At 46.7% G+C, this 15,789-nt stretch overlaps 1 protein-coding gene across 2 annotated transcripts in view; it reads left to right on the forward strand.

Moving 5' to 3' along the window:
• MTUS2 (microtubule associated scaffold protein 2) overlaps nt 1-13,883 on the forward strand; it is a 295,503-nt gene extending 281,620 nt beyond the window's left edge. For both annotated transcript variants that reach the window (XM_039520771.1, XM_039520772.1), the window contains exons 11-14: nt 478-576; nt 2,096-2,215; nt 3,740-3,837; nt 10,396-13,883. In XM_039520771.1, coding sequence (XP_039376705.1) covers nt 478-576; nt 2,096-2,215; nt 3,740-3,837; nt 10,396-10,603 — 525 coding nt within the window. In that variant the 3' untranslated portion in view covers nt 10,604-13,883. The remainder of the gene's footprint in view (nt 1-477; nt 577-2,095; nt 2,216-3,739; nt 3,838-10,395) is intronic.
• The last annotated feature ends 1,906 nt before the right edge of the window (nt 13,884-15,789 follow it).

Here is a 15,789-nt window from a genome sequence, read left to right on the forward strand (position 1 = left end):
TTTCACTGCTTATCATTTGAGCAGAGACATCTAGCTGCTCTGAAGCTTGGGATTGTGGGCAGCATTTGAGTGCCTCCCCATGCTGATCCCTGAGGAGCAGTAACCTTATAGAGGTTATCTGCTTCATGAGTATGACACAAACATGCCTGTCCTTCAAAGCAAGGAGACTGGGTCTCACACAGCCAAAAGAGCAGGGGTGTCTTAGCTTGATGCCGGTTTAGAAGCTGCAGTTGGTGGCCAATTTAAGCTAACCACATGATTAATCTCGGGTTTGCCACATGAAATCCTGATTCCGTTACTTACCAAGTTATCAAAATCTCCACTGCGAGTTTGAGTGATTTCATGTAAAAACGTCCTCTCACGGTAGCTTCTAAGTCCTTCTACTCAGTGCCCTCACGTACTCTGGCAGTGGTGGAAAATGATTTGTATAAAAGTATCATTAGAGCCTAATGGTTTTTTACTTGTCATTAATTGCAGGACCAAGTAGATACCCTCACCTTCCAGAGCCATTCTCTAAGGGACAAGGCAAAGCGATTTGAAGAGGCTTTAAAGAAAAACACTGAAGAGCAACTAGAGGTAGCTGACAACCTTAATATACATTTTAAAAACAGCAGGACATGCTTGTAAATATGCCCACATTTGCACTGGTAGGTTCTTAGCAAAGGAAATCTCAACTCAAATGGGCCCAAACCAAAGCTCTGGATCCTGAGCTTTGTAGTGGGGTTTGGAATCTAAGCGTGGCTCTGGATACAAAGATCTCTCACTCTCTCTTATTGTTGGGTCATTATCCATCCATTTCTGGTTTTGCTTCATTTTGTCTGTTTCTCACTTGCATCCTGCCTCTACAGTTCTGTTTCTTGGGATTTTTCTCTGGCTCCCTCTGTTACTTTTTAGTACCCTCTAATCCTCTCTCTCTTCTCCCCTCTGTGGTGTTTCTTCTTCCTCTTCACATCTTTTCATATGAATGTGCCTCTCCTCTTCCCCCTGCTGGGATTCTTTGCTGTCCATCCTCATTTTTCCTGTAATGGACTGTCTAGCCCTGGGGATATCATAGGAGAAGTTTATTCCATCAACATCCTGTTCAAAATACAACAAAGCGATAAAATCCCTAAAGCTGGTGGTCGAAATGAAGCCCATTATTAGCAGACTCTATGAGAAAATGGATCCAATGAAGACCATTTTCTAACCCCGTGTCTCACATACCTTTTGAGAATTCAGAACTCCCCCCTTTCTACTGCATTGGAACTTTCCGTGGGCTAGACTGAGGTCAGAGCCTGCTTCTTTCCACCAGAGCAGCACAAAACAACTGGGGTATACTGGTGAACTCGCCCTCTTAGAGCAAAATGGGTGCAAAGGGCCAGATTCTGTTCTGAGTTACACTGCTGCAAATCTGGAGTAGTGACACCAGCGACAGTGGAGTGAGTTGTACCATCGTAAAGCCAAAGTAACTGAAGTCGTTGGTGTTACTCTGGATTCTATTCAGTGTAATTGAGAAAAAAAATGTGGGCCAATACTGCTTTGGTAAATGGAACCTTAGCCCCCTAACTTCAGAAGTACTAAGCTGGAATGGGGAGTATCTTTGTGTCCTGATTCACTGTCTTTCTCCCCTCCGGGAGTTTAATCTTTATGACTAGTTTACCTGTTTTGCCACACACATCACAGACAGAGTGATCCACTATTGTTCTAACCTGCAAACACCCAGCCCCGGTCTCCGAACTTGGTTGCTATTTCACACTTGTGCTCTTCTCCAAAAAGAGTAAAGCTCCTCACAGACAGAAACAATTCTATATGTTAGGAGACTTAGCAGTGGGTCGGGTCGTGGGTGCTGAGCAACATTCGAACCTCTTTCACCTACTGCAGGTACCTCCCCCACCTTGTCTCTCTTATGAAATTAGGTATACAGCTAAAATGATTGAATGGTGATAGTGGGTAACATTTTCAAAACAACCCCAGTGATTTCGGAGCCTGCATCCCCTTGACTTTCATGGGAGCTAGGCTCTAAATCAGTTGGGTGCTTGGGAAGATTTTACCAAGTGGCTGAATACGTGATTACGGTTGGAAGACTTAGATTTCACTGTCATCCTTCTTTTCCTAGGTTGCACTAGCTCCATATCAGCACTTAGAAGAAGATATGAATAGCCTGAAGCAGATTTTGGAAATGAAGAATCAGCTAATTCATCAACAGGAAAAGAGGATCATGGAACTGGAAAAGCTGGTCAGTTATCATTTTCCCCTCACAGAACAGGGAGATAGGAAGCTAGGAGCTAAATTGGAGTGGAGGAGGCCGGGATTGGAAAAACACAATGAAGGGATCACAGAGGGCTAAATACTGTTTTCTGCCCCCTGCCCTCTCCTATGAAGTGTCCCAGTTTTTCATTCGGAAATGGAGAGTGGGAAGGGGGTGCTTCTTTTTATCGACTTCCCCACCAGCCTCCTTCCTCCCCCATGACATCCCACAAAACCTCTCCATGACTCCCCTTGTTGGTCTTTCTGGTTTTCACTTTGAAATCTGCTCCGCCTGCAGGAGAGGTTAGGTAGGGAAGGAGACAGTGGAGGAGGGGGGCCGCTGTGATACCTGCATCCCTATAACTAAGTATGGGGCACCAGCTGTCCCCTGCCTCCGGAGTCAGGAGTAGGGGCAGCCAACAAGGCGGGAGCAATATGAGTGGAAGAATGAGACACTTATGCCTTGTTGCTCCTTAATTCAGTAATCGGTGTGAAGTCTTGCCTCAGTAGTGTACATTAGCGAGGGGCAACCAGAAATCCCAGGTTAGGGTCACCTGCAAGCTCCCCACCATACAGATAACAGTGCCTCCTAGCCACTCCACGCTCTCTCTCTTTGTGTTTTGGTCTCCCCGGGTATGAACTTTTCAGTTAACCAGGAGTTTTGTTTTCATTGTAAAGTGGAGCCATTTTGTGAGACTTGACCTGTGTGAACTACAGTAGGCTTCTACCGCAGTGACAGGATGAGCCATTGCCACAGTGGGGCAGCCGGGCTGGCTGCTTTAGCACAGCACTTAGCAAGCTTTGTTTCTATTTATGGGGAAGTTTGGGAACCCAGTTGATTACTTTGTTGAACTGTCCAACTGCTGGTGTGAACGGATATAGAGTGAAATAGCTCTTCGCAGCTGAGACTTCTTAACAACACTCTGTAACATGCTGCTTCCTTAAGCTAGAGCAGAATGGGGAAACAGCTGATACAGTTACATTCACTGGCCTAGGTGATCTCCAGTCATTCTGTTTGTGCTATTTCTCAACCATGCCAGGTAGTAGGATTCTACTTCCACTATGGATATGATTTATATAACTCTGTTACAGGAGGTCTCAATGTGGGGGGGGGGGGTGACCACAGCAGATGCCAGGGGATCATGACTCCCCTGCCCTTTGGGAGGGGGAACTCAGACACATGTTAGGGAGGTTCTGTGGGGGAAGCAGAGGGGTCCAGTATGGATAAAAGGGGTATTAGTGTGGGAAAGGTTGAGAATCACCACCCTATGACTCAGAACATTGTACCTAACTCACCACTGCCTCACTTCAGTGCCATACCAGTGTGACACGCTGGTAAGGTATTTACAACCTAAAATCACATCTGCAGCCAGAATAATCTACCTTCCTTTGACAATGATTATTAGCTGTTACTGTAAGGAAAATAGAGCTTCTTCCTAGGGATTAAAATCCAAATTCCCCTGCATCAAGTGCTGCTATTTCTGCAAACTCAACGAGCCCTCTCTTGTTGCAGGCTGAAAAAAATACAATATTGGAAGAAAAAATTCAGGTGCTGCAACAGCAGAATGAAGACATGAGAGTCAGGATTGATCAAAATACCGTTGTGACAAGGTTTGTACAGATCCTTGTAAACCATGAGTTTTACAGGAAACAGTAAAATTACAACTATCCATGGCTAACAGCTGCTTCAGAAGCAGTAAAACTAAGCATATTTCCCCCCTTGAAACTTATTTGAATTCCCATCTGCTTATTTTAGCATAAAGGAGGTTGGCTACATCTCATGTTACATTAAGCTCCCAGCCTCATCACTAAGAACAAAAGTCCCAATTGCCTCTGAGTCCTGAGTCAATGCCACACTATTAGTCAGCAGCTAGTGGGTGCGGGAGAGCTATTAGTTTGAACAGTAATATACCAACTGTGCTGGTGGCCTCACTGTACCTAAGGCTGCTTTAGCATTTTTTATTAATTATATTATATTATATTATATTGCACTAGAACCTTTTGTGCTAGGCGCCATATAAACAGAGAACAATAAGACAATCTCTGCCTCAAAGAGCTTACAATCTAAGTGTAAGACACCAGACAACAGATGGCTACAAAGAGACGGGGGAGTACAAGGAAACAGTGAGACAATACTGATAGGCTGTGGGCTGAGCACACCAACAACCTAACCACTGTCAAGTTTTTTGTAGGCATTATGGCAAAAAATGGTATCACATCTCGACCATTTCCAGTCTCACCAGGTTAACACTCAATGTCAATTAGATACAATTATTTTCTACAAATATTTGCAGAAAGGATGCTGCTACGTTTAAAGAGTGTTTCTCCTTAGTGGCTGGGTTTCCTTATGGATCTTAACTTCAGGAGTCCCCTAATACGAACCAAAGCTTCCTGAACTTAGACATTTAAAAGCAAATATGCCCCATCAGCATTCATCTAGGACTGTGGTTTTCAACCTGTGGTCACAGACTCCTGCAGGTCTGCAGACTGTCTAAGATTTCCAAAGGAGTCCACACCTCCATTTGAAAATTTTTAGGGGTCCACAAATGAAAAAAGGTTGAAAACCACGGCTATAGGAGATCGGTTCCTACAGTCACTAATAGGTGGTGTGTTTTGTTTCTTTTATATACATTTCTCAGTGTGGGGAATGTTGAGGATCCTGAACTTAAGATCTACCTGGAAAGTCAACTTTAAAGCAAATCATTTTTCAGCCTTGTTACATGGGTATAGAGACGGGTTAATATCAGAATTTTTATACAGAGGCAATGAATGACATCCAGTAATTTGTCTCCAACAGTGGTTAATGCCTGATGGTTCAGAGGAAGACATAAAACTCCCACAATTCATCCTGTTTTGTATGGGGTGAAATGTCTTCTTGCCCTCAGTTGGTGGTCGGGTTGAACAACAGACGGGAGTATAGCCCATATCATTTTATCTCAGCTAGTGTAACAGCAGGGACTGTTCTCATTCACAGAAATGTGTAATCATTTAAAATAATCTATGACGCTGCTTACCTCCTTCAACAAAGGCTCTGTCTAGTCCACAGCGTAAACCTCTAAAAGGCACATAGCTTAGCCCTGCACTAGGCCAGCTCCAGAAAGCCATCTGCCACTCAAGGGGGTAACACAAGCCAAACCCTCAGCTCTGCAGTGTACAGGAGCGGAGCAGCTAAGGCAGGTTGGTGGGCTCATGTACTGAGCGATCTAAGATCATGTAGTGAGCAGTACCCAAGCTCCCTGTTCCTCTGCCGCCTTCTGGGCAGATGCAGGGAATATGAGTGACCCCTGCTGCTTGACCTCATTAGGAAGGAGAGAGGCAGCCCCACTCTGAGATGGGGACATGAAAAGAACTGTATATGGAGATATCTGCATAACTGCAGGGGTGGGGGTTCCTGATGCCCAATTAGATGGCGTGGTGTGGGGCTCCCACAGTGGAAGGCAGGAATCAGCGTATCATAGAATCATAGAATATCAGGGTTGGAAGTGACCTCAGGAGGTCATCTAGTCCAACCCCCTGCTCAAAGCAGGACCAAACCCAACTAAATCATCCCAGCCAAGGCTTTGTCAAGCCTGACCTTAAAAATTTCTAAGGAAGAAGATTCCACCACCTCCCTAGGTAACCCATTCCAGTGCTTCACCACCCTCCTAGTGAAAACATTTTTCCTAATATCCAACAGAAACCTCCTCCCCTGCAACTTGAGACCATTACTCCTTGTTCTGTCATCAGGTACCACTGAGAACAGTCTAGATCCATTCTCTTTGGAACCCCCTTTCAGGTAGTTGAAAGCAGCTATCAAATCCCCCCTCATTCTTCTCTTCTGCAGACTAAACAATCCCAGTTCCCTCAGCCTCTCTTCATAAGTCATGTGCTCCAGCCCCCTAATCATTTTTGTTGCCCTCCGCTGGACGCTTTCCAATTTTTCCACATCCTTCTTGTAGTGTGGGGCCCAAAACTGGATACAGTACTCCAGATGAGGCCTCACCAATGCCGAATAGAGGGGAATGATCATGTCCTTCGATCTGCTGGCAATGCCCCTACTTATACAGCCCAAAATGCCATTAGTCTTCTTGGCAACAAGGGCACATTGTTGACTCATATCCAGCTTCTCGTCCACTGTAACCCCTAGGTCCTTATCTGCAGCATACAGTAGATAGTGTTAAAATAGGTAGAGACAGTGAGGAGATAATATTTGATTCTAACCCTTTCACATCCTCCTCCTCCTTCTCAAGAACTCCAAGGAATTTAGCAATCAGAGGGGAGGGCTGGGCTCCCAAGGAGGAAGAATGGCTTTGTGGTTAAATTGCTGGTGATCCACGTTCAGTTCTCAGCTCTGCCATAGACTCCTGTGTGGTGTTGGGTAAATCACTTAACCTCTCTATGCCTCTGATTCCTATCTATAGAATGGGAATAGTAATCCTTCCTCCCCCCACTCTGGGTCTGTCCTGGCTTTGTAGACTGTGAGCTCTTCAGGGGAGTGTATCTTACCTCTGCTGATACATGACTAGTACGATGGAGTCCTGATCTCGGTTGGGGTGTCTAGATGCTACACGAATAACAACAGGTCTCTTTTCCATAGCACCCATGACAAATCCTACCTGAAAGATGGAAAAGAGTTGGTTGGGGCATGTGTCTTCATAGGCAGCGTGTGTATCGTTAATGTGCAATCATTTTGCATCTGCTCATACGCCATCAACCTCAAATCAGCACTGATGAAGTTTGTAGATGACACAAAAATTGGGGAAGTGGTAAATAATGAAGAGGACAGGTCACCGATTCAGTACAGTCTGGATCACTCAGTAAGCTGGGTGCAAGCACACAATATGCATTTTAATACGGCTAACTCCAAATGTCTACAGCTAGGAACAAAGAATGTAGGCCATACTTACACAATGGGGGCCTTTGTCCTGGAAAGCAGTGACTCTGGAAAGCATTTCTGGGTTGTGGTGGATAATCAGCTGAACATGAGCTCCCAGTGTGATACTGTGGCCAAAAGAGCTAAGGCAATCCTGGGATGCATAAACAGGGGAATCATGACTAGGACTGGAGAGGTTATTTTACCTCTGGGTTTGGCACTGGTGCAACTGCTGCTGGAATTCTGCATCCAGTTCTGGTGCACACAGGTCAAGAAGGAAGGTGATAAATTGGAGAAGGTTCAGAGAAGATCCATGAGAATGATTGAAGGATTAGAAACCATTCCTTATAGTGATAGACTCAAGGAGCTCATCAGTTTATTTAGCCTAACAAAGGGAAGGACTTGATTACAGTCTATAAATACCTACGTGGAGAACAAATATTTAATAATGAGCTCTTCAGACTGGAAATGAGGTGTAAATTGTTAACAGTGAGAATAATTAACCACTAGAACAATTTACCAAGGGTCCTGGTGGATTCTTCATCAATGGCAATTTTTAAGTCAAGATTGGCTATTTTTCTAAAAGATCTGCTCTGGAAATTATTTTGGAGAGGTTCTATGGCCTGTGCCATGCAGGAGGTCAGACTTGATGGTCACAGTGGACCCTTCTGGCCTTGGAATCTATGATTCTGTGAATAAAATTACACATGCAAGGCTGGCATAACGTGACCACGAAGGTGGCAGGGTTGCTGGAGTGTGTGCCAGCACACAGGCAGCAGGAGCACTGTATTCTACCTCGGAGGGAAAAGCCGCCTCAATCTCCAGTGCAATGTGAAGCTTGTTTCTCCTTGGGTCTGGTTACATACATGACACCAGATGACACAGCATAAACTGCGATATCCTGACACAGCATGTGGGAGATTAAAACAAGCAGTGTAACAAGCGGGGGCTCTTTTCCCTAGCTGCATGCTAAAGCAGGTTGTCTTCTGAGGACATGTCTGTATTGGACAGCCTATTCACGGGTGCTTGACTATGAAGGCACTTTCCTACCCCAGTGTCTCTCTAAATTACCTGTAGGTTGTGCATATAACTCACAGCCCTCCTCCTCGCCGCCAGCTGCAGTGTTTATTAGTGTCACAGAAGAGAGTATATTAGCTGACAGATTACCAAGTTCACTGTAAGACTGGATATCACCCTGTATAGCTGGCAAGCAGTATTACATGTAAAAGAGGCTAATATGTTCTGAGGGCCTGATTCTCCAGCTGCTGCATGCATATTTCTGCTTATGAGGGCAATCCTATTACCTTCACTGGCTTTGAGAATCATTCATGGGAGTAAGAGCTGTAGGATTACTCCCTAAATGTGCTCAATGAGCATCCTGCTAAACTGTTCTCAGAAAACAGGCAGGCACATACTGGTTGGTTGATGGCCTATCTGGGCTTGCATAAAAGCTTTATGGCCCACATTGCTGTGTGGGGAGGGAAAGAGGAACGTAATACAGTCTTTTAAGACAAATCAAACCTTCTCCCACAAGCAGGGTGCTGACCCTGAAAAAGGAGATGTGTCATAGACTCCATGAAGTCCCCTAAGAACTTGGCTATTGCTATGGATTTTACATGGCAGGTCTCAAATACTACAGTGATGGGCATTAGTATTAAACCAATTCATAGGTAGTTCGATATGTCTCCTTAGAAACACCCTCCTCTCACAGCTCAGAGCTTACATGGAAGAGTTAAAAGACAGTTGGGTAGAAATCTCTCCAAAAACGTTCAGTTTTATATTTAATACATTTTGTAAACATGAAGCCAAATTAATTCCTGGTGTAACTGAATAGAGCATGGGCAGCGCCTGAACCACCTGTTCGGGGAGGCTAGCCCCTGGTCCTGCCCCAGCCCGCCCCTGCCAGAGCCTCGAGACCCCCACCACGGCCCCGGCTGCCCTCCCTCAGCTTTCGGCCGCCCAAGCACCCCTAGCCCCAGAGTGCCAGTCGGCGCAGCCTCAGTGCCCCCAGTGCCGGGCGTGAGGCCCCAGTGTCCCCGTCGCCAGGTGGCGTGGCCGCAGTACCCAGAGCACCTGGTGGGCAGCCCCAGTGCCCCGAGCCCCGGAGTGCCTGGTGGGTGGCCCGAGTGCCCTCAGCCCCCGAGCGTCCGGCCCCAGCGCCCCCAGCCCCAGAGTGCCTGGCGGGCGGCCCAAGCACCCCAAGCCCTGGAGTGCCAGGTGGTCATCCCCTGCACCGGGCAGCCCAAGCACCGGCTGCAGGCACCCCCAAGTCCCCGGCCACAGGCTGGCCCTCCCCAGCCCCAACCCTGGCCACGGAGGGAGAGCGGGAAGCAGGAGGGGCCTTGGGGCAGATCATGGGCAGGGCCATGCCTGGCTGTTTGGGGAGGCTCAGCCTCCCCTGGCCTGTGACATCCATGACATTGAGCTAAGTGGCCCATTGTGCTCATGATCAGTGTTAGCTTGGCCACCCTAGAGATTGAAAATGTCTTATTTATCCACAGAAGAGGTGGCATGTTACATCCCAGTGCCCCACCAACATGCTTTAAGCCTGGCCTGAAGGGAGCATCAGTTTAGTCTTCATGATCTTTTCATCCTGGCTGCATATGCTGCAATTGCCATCAAGGATACCAAGAAGAGCCAATAGTAATTGGGGGGGGGGAGTGTTTTGTTTTGCAGTATGGACACCTGTCCACTAGGAATCAGACTAATTTTACCCGTTGGGTGTCTGGAGGACCACATGAAACATCGGATGGCAACAACTTTGAGTCACTCCCAACCTGGACCTAATTCAGACCCCGGGGACAAAGCCTTGAAAGGCTCCATGTCCCATGATGTACCCCTGAGCCATCCAGTTCTCTCCCTGTGTCTGTGATTGCTTTAAAGTGTATTAGTTTTTGTGTTATGGGGGGAAAGTACACACTTCTAAAGTGTTCAGAATAACTGATTTGCTTCATAACAAACTCAAGAGTGTTTGCCCTCACGTTCACATGCAGTACACATGGTGTGTAACTGACAGTAACTAGAAGACAGTGCCAGGAATTTTCTTTCAAGTTGTCAGGTTGTGTTAGGTCACTGTGCTCTGACTCAGCATCACGTGATGGAAACACTGTGCAGGTGTATTACCTGAAATACTCTGCTTGGCTTCATCGGGAGCAAACCACTGCTATGCCAGCCTGGCTCTGGTGTGAAACTGTCACGGGGGGACTTTAACAGCTGTGTGGGGTAGTGGCCTCAGCAGCTGTCATATTTGCTTTAATGACAATCCAGCACTGTGTAGCCGTGTGAAATGTTAACTGGTGCATTATTCCCCTCTGCAGGCAGTTATCTGAGGAAAATGCTAATCTCCAAGAATACGTGGAGAAAGAAACCAAGGAAAAGAAGAGGTTAAGCAGGACTAATGAAGAGCTGCTTTGGAAGCTCCAGACAGCGGAGCCCATGAGCCCCGTTAAACTGTCTCCTACGCCTATTTATCGCTGTTCATCGGGGCCTCCTACTCCCGCAAAAGTCAGCACGGTGCCCAGATGACCGCTCCACGTGGCTGCAGACGTTAACTGGGCTTTTACACCTTTTTCCAATCCGCTGAATGTGATCATCCAAGAAAGTATTAACCACCATAGACACCCAGGGTTGGGTACTGCAAGCATGCTCTGTAGCTGCATACGTGTAAGCTAGGCAGTGTACTATTAGCATTCCAGTATAGAAGCTCCTGGTACTGGCACACTGATGTCTTAGAGTAATATAACCAGTGTAGTCTGATGTGTAAACATTTTGCCATGGTTAGAGATGAAGGAAAGAAAATACTACTACTAATGGTTCATCAAAGTGAACCTTTGCTGCAATGGTTCAGGTTAGTTACAAACAGTTCACGTTTTGAATATCTATATAGGTATGTGTGTTTATATATATGTATTGTACCTATATAGGTGTATATATTGACACACACAACATATATGGAGTTGAAGATGTTCTGAATTGCGTTTTTTATATTATTAGATACACTACTAAGTGCTGATATATTTTCATGATGGTCAGCAGTTTTGTAACTTGTGCCTAAGACTTATAGCTAAATGAAATGCATTTCTGTCAAGCCTCCCAGGAATATTTCTACCCAAAATAGAAGAAAGTTACTTAGAAATAGAAGCGCCTTCCAAACTACCACCAAGTGGTACCACTGTATAACGTGAACACCAGCGACATTGAGATTCTGCCTTCAAAACAATCACCTTCATACTCAATGCCAGATAAGGTCACTCATTCCAGTCTCCAAATTTCAATTATTATTAGCATCAATGTTATGAGTGGATGTAGGATAGAGACCAAAGCCCGGAGGGTTTTAGCATGTTCCATACAGTTTATTTGATAGAGTGACTCCATTTTACTCTCTCAAATTCTGATTAGCCTTTTTTTTTTAAACTGAACACTTTTGGAAGCACTCAGAAGCAATAACAAATCCAGTCCCACATTATTTTATTGCAAGCCCTAGAAAGAATTAAAAACAATATTTGCTGTGACCTTGACATTTGGCCAAAAGTGTTAACCCCCTAGTGGAATTTAGATCCAGTTTGCCTCAGGGTACAGGGGATCCTGCACATAGTAGGCTAACGTTCGCCCTTGTTAATCCATGCGGCCCCCCGGGGAAGATCTATGGGCATGGGGGGGGCCGCATGGATCCGACTGAGGCCAGAATTTTGTCCCTCACCATATATACCCATATATTTTGAGGCCAAACTACCTTAAACCTCCGCCTTCCTGGCAAAATGCAAATACTCTTAGGTTTCCCTGTTATATTAACCCCCTTTGCTGCACCTGTTAACCATGCACTTTCTGTGCTGTGCTGGTCTAGACCAGCTGGAATGTCACACCATACTGAGTGAGCATGCTGGTTTCCCAGGGGCACAGCACCTCCAACAGCAGTTAGAGTGAGAAGGGGTTAACAGAATATGCTCTGGATCCTGGGTCCAGGTAGGGAACTGCACAAAGCCAGGCGGGGTCCTGTTGTGTTTGATGTTCTCTAAATGGGGGTTCCAGCATTTGCATCAGATTTGTTTGGATTAGACTGTGCAAGCGTTTGATGTAGCGCAGCGGCAGGTTAGGCGTGTGAGTCATTCACACAAAAGCAAAATGTTTTTTTTTAAATGATGTGATGCTTCTGTTTTCAATTTGTGGCAAAGACCCAGCACGTTTTCCTGCCTATTCAGAGAGCGCACTGTGTGCTCCAGGACCTGACCAAGTTACAGCCAGGATGTAAATACGGGCAGAAAATATTCCAGGGTCATGAAGCAATTAGAAAGAGTTGTTGTCACAAGGCGTGACTACAGATAACGACTCGCATGGAAGCAGGCAGGAAGGCATTTACTCCAGCAAACATGCGCATTGTTTGCACTTGAAATATGCTTCAGCTTTCCTGTGATGTATTCAGAATGCTCAGGCTGCAGCTTACGTACAGCCAGCTTCAATCTAAGTGGCTTTGGCCCATCCCAAGATGTAAAAATTAGGTTATTATTTTCTTTTTTTAGAGAAATTTATTTTTGTAGCAGTTTTGCATGATATTATGCTACTGAGTACGTTGAACATCTTATTAGACTAGACCAGGCCATATTTGACTAACACTGTTGAAATACATTACTAGATTGTATGTGTTCAGCACGTACACCCTGAAAGTAGGAGAGTTGTTAAAGAATAAAAACCACGATCATTGTCATTTTAGTCACTTTCATACTGCACTTGCTAAATGCACAGGTACTCTGCAATACCGACGTCATTGTTATGTTCCAGTCTAGGGCAATGTGTTCTATTACAGTACGAGTTGTTACCATGATGTTTATCTAAATTATCCCATGTGGGACTCACTAAAATGTTATACTGTCCTGATCTGAGCTGGCTGAGCCAGTCTGTTTTCCTTCATCATTTCTCTGTTTACGGTGCTTTACTCATCCTTTTGCCAGCTAAGCACACATGCAATGGATGCTCCTAGCAATGAATTGGGAGTTGGGACTTTAGTGGTGGGTAGACTGGGCTGCCGGCGACCTCAACATCATTTGGTGTCATTTCCATTCTCTCTGTCTTATAATAGCCACTTCCTGGTGTTTGATACTGGATGCTGATGCTTCCATCCATGTGACTACAGTTGGCTGTCCAGGGCTTCTCTTCCCCATTCCCTATAGGGGGAAGCCACCCGGGGCTTCTCTTCCCAGTTCCCTGCGGGAGAGGGGGGAGCTGCCTGGGGCTTCCCCTCTCCCCGCCTGCTCCCTGCCAGAGCTGGGCATCCTTGTCAATTTCACAGCTCAGCCATGAAACTGACAAGGCTGCCTAACTCCTGGCAGGGAGTGGTCAGGGAGGAGGCTCCTTGGGGCTTCTCACCCTGGCTGCTGGCTGGGAGCTGGGTCTGAAGCCCCCCACCCCAGCTTCTGGCCCCGGCTCTCAGTCAGGAGCGGGGTCCAGCCACCCAGCCGAGCAGGGAGAACTTGGCTCTAGCTGCTCAGCTTTCTTGTCAATTTCAAGGCTCCTGCGGTGAAATTGACAAGAGAGCCCCCAGTAGTTGTAAGGGATGAAGTGTCTGTCACCCTAATTATACCAATATAAGCCTTACGCCTTTCGTGGGGGTGAAGTTATTATGTTGGTGTAGTAGGGCACTTACATTGGTGGGAGGAAGGCTGTAGTGTAGACACTGACATTAGTAGGTTGACATAAGCTGCCTTATGTTGACTTAACTGTGAAGTGTAGACCAGCCCTCAGCAGCAGTATACCACCAGTGAGCCGTTCCCTGAGCAGCAGTAAGCATATCTCCCTCCAGTATTATCCATAAACCAAGTTTTCGTAAATGGAAGTGGAGAACACTGCCACTCTGTCACAGGGCTGCCCGGGGGGGGGGCAAGAGGGGCAATTTGCCCCAGGCCCCGAGCCCTACAGGGGCCCCCACCAGAGTTTTTTGGGACCCCTGGAGCGGGGTCCTTCACTCGCTCCGGGGGCCCGGAAAACTCTTGCGGGGCCGGGCGCAGGAGCTTCTTCTGCTCCCGGTCTTCGTCGGCGGGGGTTCCTTCCGCTCCCGGGCGGAAGGACCCCCCGCTGGCGAATTACTGCCGAAGACGAAGCGGGACCCGCCGCCGAAGTTCAGCTCGGTCTTCGGCGGTAATTCGGCGGCGGGGGGCCCTTCCCTTCCGGGACCCGCCGCCGAAGTGCCCCGAAGACCCGCGGCGGGGGCCCCCTCCGCCGAATTACCGCTGAAGACCGGGCTGCACTTCGGCGGCGGGTCCCAGAACGGAAGGGCCCCCCGCCGCCGAAGACCCCGGGCCCCCGGAATCCTCTGGGCGGCCCTGCTCTGTCATATAATCTTGTTTCCTGACCTAGCACCCTCTTTCTCTGCCCACACTTCCACTTACAAACGCTAACATCTGCTGGCATGAAGGGTTGATAAGGGAGATGTAACTGTCTGGTGCAAGAATGGCATTGAAGTGAATGCAGTAAGAGCCAAACCTGTTTTCCTTGTGCACAGAATTCCCACTAAAATTTCAGTGAGAATCATAGGTGCACTAGGAAGCTAGTACCCAGGTCTGTAGGTTGGGGAAAAGATTTTGGTTTTGGGACCTGGGTTTGTTTACTGGCTGAACTTCAGGCACCAGCACATTTGTGGCTGACTTGGCTGATCTTTCATCTACCATCGTTAGGGTATTGGTTGAAATGACAGGAAATGTACTGGCCTCTGGATAGGATTTAAAAAGCAGAAGCAGCAGGATTTTGATAACTCATCACTATGTATTCAAAGGAAAAGTCAGTGGGGGGCCTATCCTCTACACCAAGCCACAAGAAAAGAACAAATATGTTAGGGAGGAAATTTACACCAGTGCAAAGAAGAACCAGCTCAGAGCCCTGTAAACTCATGTAAGATCCATGGAGGAGCTATTGGGTGAAGAAGGAACAAGGACAGTCCTGCTGTATAGGAGGTCTTTATGCACACTGAAAATGGGGGTGCCCAGAGATCTGTGACTACATGGATTCAGTGACCCTAACAACCCTATTTTAGTCCTTGGGTTTAAATAGCAGCCACAGTGGGGCACTGCTACAGAGCCACAGGTTGCCTGTGGGCTGGGTTGGTAAAATGCATCGCCTCTAACTCCACAGCACAGGCTTTTTTCAGGAGAGATGAATTTCACCCTGTTACAGCAGCATTTCCTGATGCTATGAGTGCAGGTCTGCAGAAGACACTTGGGGAGGATTACAGATTATTGGGTGAATTTATCTATATTTTGCAGCCAATGTAAATAGCAGGATTTTCAAGCACATAACTATGGTGCATAATGTGGCCTAGACAGTAACAATGTGGGAATTCACTTTCAAAACAAATGTCATTAAATTATACCAAAACAGCAGCAGGCTAGCAAAGCATTGTGTTTGTAGCTGGAGTTCTCACCCTGTCAGTGCATGCTCTTAACGTTGGTTAGTATGAGGCTGTTCATGCATTGTGCCTCAATACCTGAACAGTAAATGTTCCACTTACAAATAAACCCTACTGGCTAGTGAGGGCTGAATAAGGATTGTGGGGAGAGGGTTTATCTTTTACAAGGCAAGTGCTCCTGAGACTTAATTATGGAGGAACCCTACTGATTCCTCCGCTTGCTCTTCTCATTAACCCACACTGTGAGAATACAAAGTAAAAGCTGCCAAACCATTCTTTGATTTAGCCAGCCCTGTACCCACTAATCATTAGTTTCTGC

This window comes from Mauremys reevesii, linkage group 1 (genome assembly GCF_016161935.1).
Source record: "Mauremys reevesii isolate NIE-2019 linkage group 1, ASM1616193v1, whole genome shotgun sequence".
NCBI classification, from domain to species: domain Eukaryota; kingdom Metazoa; phylum Chordata; order Testudines; family Geoemydidae; genus Mauremys; species Mauremys reevesii.